This window comes from Sitodiplosis mosellana, unplaced genomic scaffold, assembly GCF_009176505.1.
Source record: "Sitodiplosis mosellana isolate CC-2019 unplaced genomic scaffold, AAFC_SMos_1.0 Smas_scaffold_3730, whole genome shotgun sequence".
Classification (NCBI taxonomy): Eukaryota; Metazoa; Arthropoda; class Insecta; order Diptera; family Cecidomyiidae; genus Sitodiplosis; species Sitodiplosis mosellana.
The window spans coordinates 1-2970 of NW_022598972.1; the positions used below are offsets into that span (position 1 = coordinate 1).

Here is a 2970-nt window from a genome sequence, read left to right on the forward strand (position 1 = left end):
ACGGACAGGTTTTGTACGAAACATTTCGGACACGCTTTTTTGTCCGAACATTCGGACAGTCCGAATGTTCGGACACGTTTTCGGACGGACGGACAATTTTTTGTCCGAAATTTGTCCGAAAATTTCAATGAAACTAAAAACACGTTTTTCCCGTCCGTTCGCCAAAAATTTCAATTTTTCAACAAATGGTTCGCGTATTTAACGCTAATAATTTTCCGACGGATGTTCGTATCTTGATAAGTACTTTCTTCTGATACTTCTTGATGAAAATTGTATGAAGAAAAATTCTCAAAACTAATAAGAAAATTAATCAAACTATTTGTTCTTGTGTAAATCTTGTGTTGATTATTAAAAGAGCATAGAAATGTTTCGATTCTCAATGTTTCGTACAAAACCTGTCCGTGTCCGTTGTCCGTTTGTCCGAGATAAAAAATTTCGGACATTGTCCGTCCGTCCGAACTTTCGGACGGACAAAAGTTGTCCGTCGAAAATTTTCATTTTTTTCGAACGGACAAAATCTGTCCGTATGAAAAAAAGTTCGCATGTGAGCAATTTGGAGCTGAGCAAATATGTGTGATGTTACCTTTGAAAGATCGAAACATATTTCTGGTTGAATTATACATTAGGCCTGATTCGCCTGTCGCTGTATATAAAGCAAATATGGAGTCTGCAAATAGATGCAATGATGAAGAACGAAGATATTTTAATAGTATCTGGGGATTTTAATTTGTCACGATTGGATTGGTATACTGATGATGCTGAAGATGCTGACATAGCCATTCCAATAAGTGCTTCATCTGAAAAAGAAATGGTCGTTTTGGACACCTGTCATGATCTGGGCCTTGTGCAAATCAACAAAAATGGCAACTTGAATGGAGCTATGCTTGATTTAGTTTGGACTAACAGCACCGATTTCGTAAATTGTTCCAAAAATGATTATCACCTACTGAACCAGGAGTCACATCACATATCGTATGAGATAAATATTGGTAATTTTGATTGTAACCAATTTAAACCTACTTCGAATCATAGTTACCGAGATTTTGTGAATGTCGATTACGATACCATAAATGAGTCGCTGAATGACGTCGATTGGATGGAAATGTTTTCCGGTGATGATTTGGATTGATTCAGTAATTTCATCGAATGTTGTGATGAAAACAAAGAAGCTTTCAAGTCACCCAAAATGGTTTAATAATGACCTTATCAATTTGAAGAATAGAGTCAATAATCAGTACAAATACATAACATCCAGACATACCATTGAAGAAAAAAACTACGCCAAAAAAGAACACTCCAAATTGAGAAAAGAATACAATAAGAGCGCACGTTTGGCATATAGAAACTACAAACTCGAAATGGAAAACCTTATCAATGAAGATCCACAGAAGTTTTTCGAATTCGTGAATGGTTCCAAAAAGACGAATGATGATCTTCCGAATGAAATGGTTCTTGGACATAAGAAAAGTAGTAACCGAGGTGAGATAGCACAATTTTTCGCAACACATTTTGCCAAAGCGTACACTGAACCGGATTATACCAAAAATGAGAATTATTCTGAAGATGAACCATTGCTAAAGGATCTGTGTGCTAAATTTCCAACTATCAACATTACTGAGGAGTTGGTTATGGATACGATAAATAACCTTCCAAACAACATGGTATCTGGACCAAATATTTTTGTCAAAGAATGTACTACAGCACTGTTGAAACCAATAACACACATGCTGAAGAAATCATTAGACACTGGATTTGTACCTGAAATTTGGAAAAGTTCATTCGTTAGACCGGTGCACAAAGCCGGTGTTAAAGCTAAAGTTGAAAACTATCGTGGTGTAGCCCTGCAGTGTGTAATACCGAAGTTGCTTGATTCCATCGTTGCCAAACACCTTAATTATCACATGGAGATCAATAATATAACAGTCAACATGGATTTGTGAAGGGAAAATCTACAACTACAAATTTGGCTGAATTTACATCGTGTGCAATTTTAGGAATGAAAAACCAAATACAAACCGATGCAATTTACTTGGATATTGCGAAGGCCTTTGACTCGGTCAACATTGATTTACTAATACGCAAATTGGATATTATGGGACTGAATCAACAATTACTCAAGTGGATCAAATCGTATTTGTATGATCGCCAACAGATTGTCAAATTGAATAATGACATGTCGAGCCCCATTGAAGTTATATCGGGAACTGGTCAGGGTTACCCGATTGGTGCTACATTGTTTCTGTTGTTCATCATTGATTTACCAAAACACATAAGAAACTCAATACTTCAGTCGTTTGCTGATGACACTCGCCTATGGAAACGCATCAGACATTATGATGATTGTCTGGAATTACAAGCTGACTTGAATAGGCTTGTTGAATACTTTAACCGGAACAAGCTAAAACTAAATGTATCTAAGACCAAATATGTGTCTTTTCATCGTGGCCACCTGAAATTTAACTTCGAATATTCCATTGGCAACGAAAAAATCGATCGAGTTGACGTGATAAAGGATCTTGGGGTAATACTTGACCATAAATTGAATTTTAATGCACACATTGAGTATATTACAGCCAAGGCGAAACGACACTGCGCCTTCTTGACAGTTCTCATATAAATGAGCCCAGAAGCGCCAACTGGTGCAAGAACATGTAATACAACCGTTGTATACCAATAGTATTAAAAGCTTACACGTTGGGTATACTGTTATTGCCTCCCAATGAACACACGTAATGCTAAATATTTGTATTTTGTGCATATTTTAATGTAATGCTAAATGTAGCACTAAAAGTGCAAAAATTGTGAAATTTTTGGGCCGATTTAGATAAAATTTTGTTTCTGGGCACAATATGTGTAGAAATTGTGCACGATTTGGGAAAAATTTACTATGCACAATAATTGCACGTGTTTGGCTCATTGGGAGCTGTTTTGAATAGTAGTTCTTTCACATAAAAACATAAAAATCTGCTT

General features: G+C 36.2%; 1 protein-coding gene across 1 annotated transcript; it reads left to right on the top strand.

Moving 5' to 3' along the window:
• Positions 1-1358: 1358 nt before the first annotated feature.
• On the top strand, positions 1359-1940 carry LOC129571930 (uncharacterized). The gene has a single exon (XM_055451815.1). It carries the CDS (start codon positions 1359-1361, stop codon positions 1938-1940), a length of 582 nt encoding a protein of 193 aa, XP_055307790.1.
• The last annotated feature ends 1030 nt before the right edge of the window (positions 1941-2970 follow it).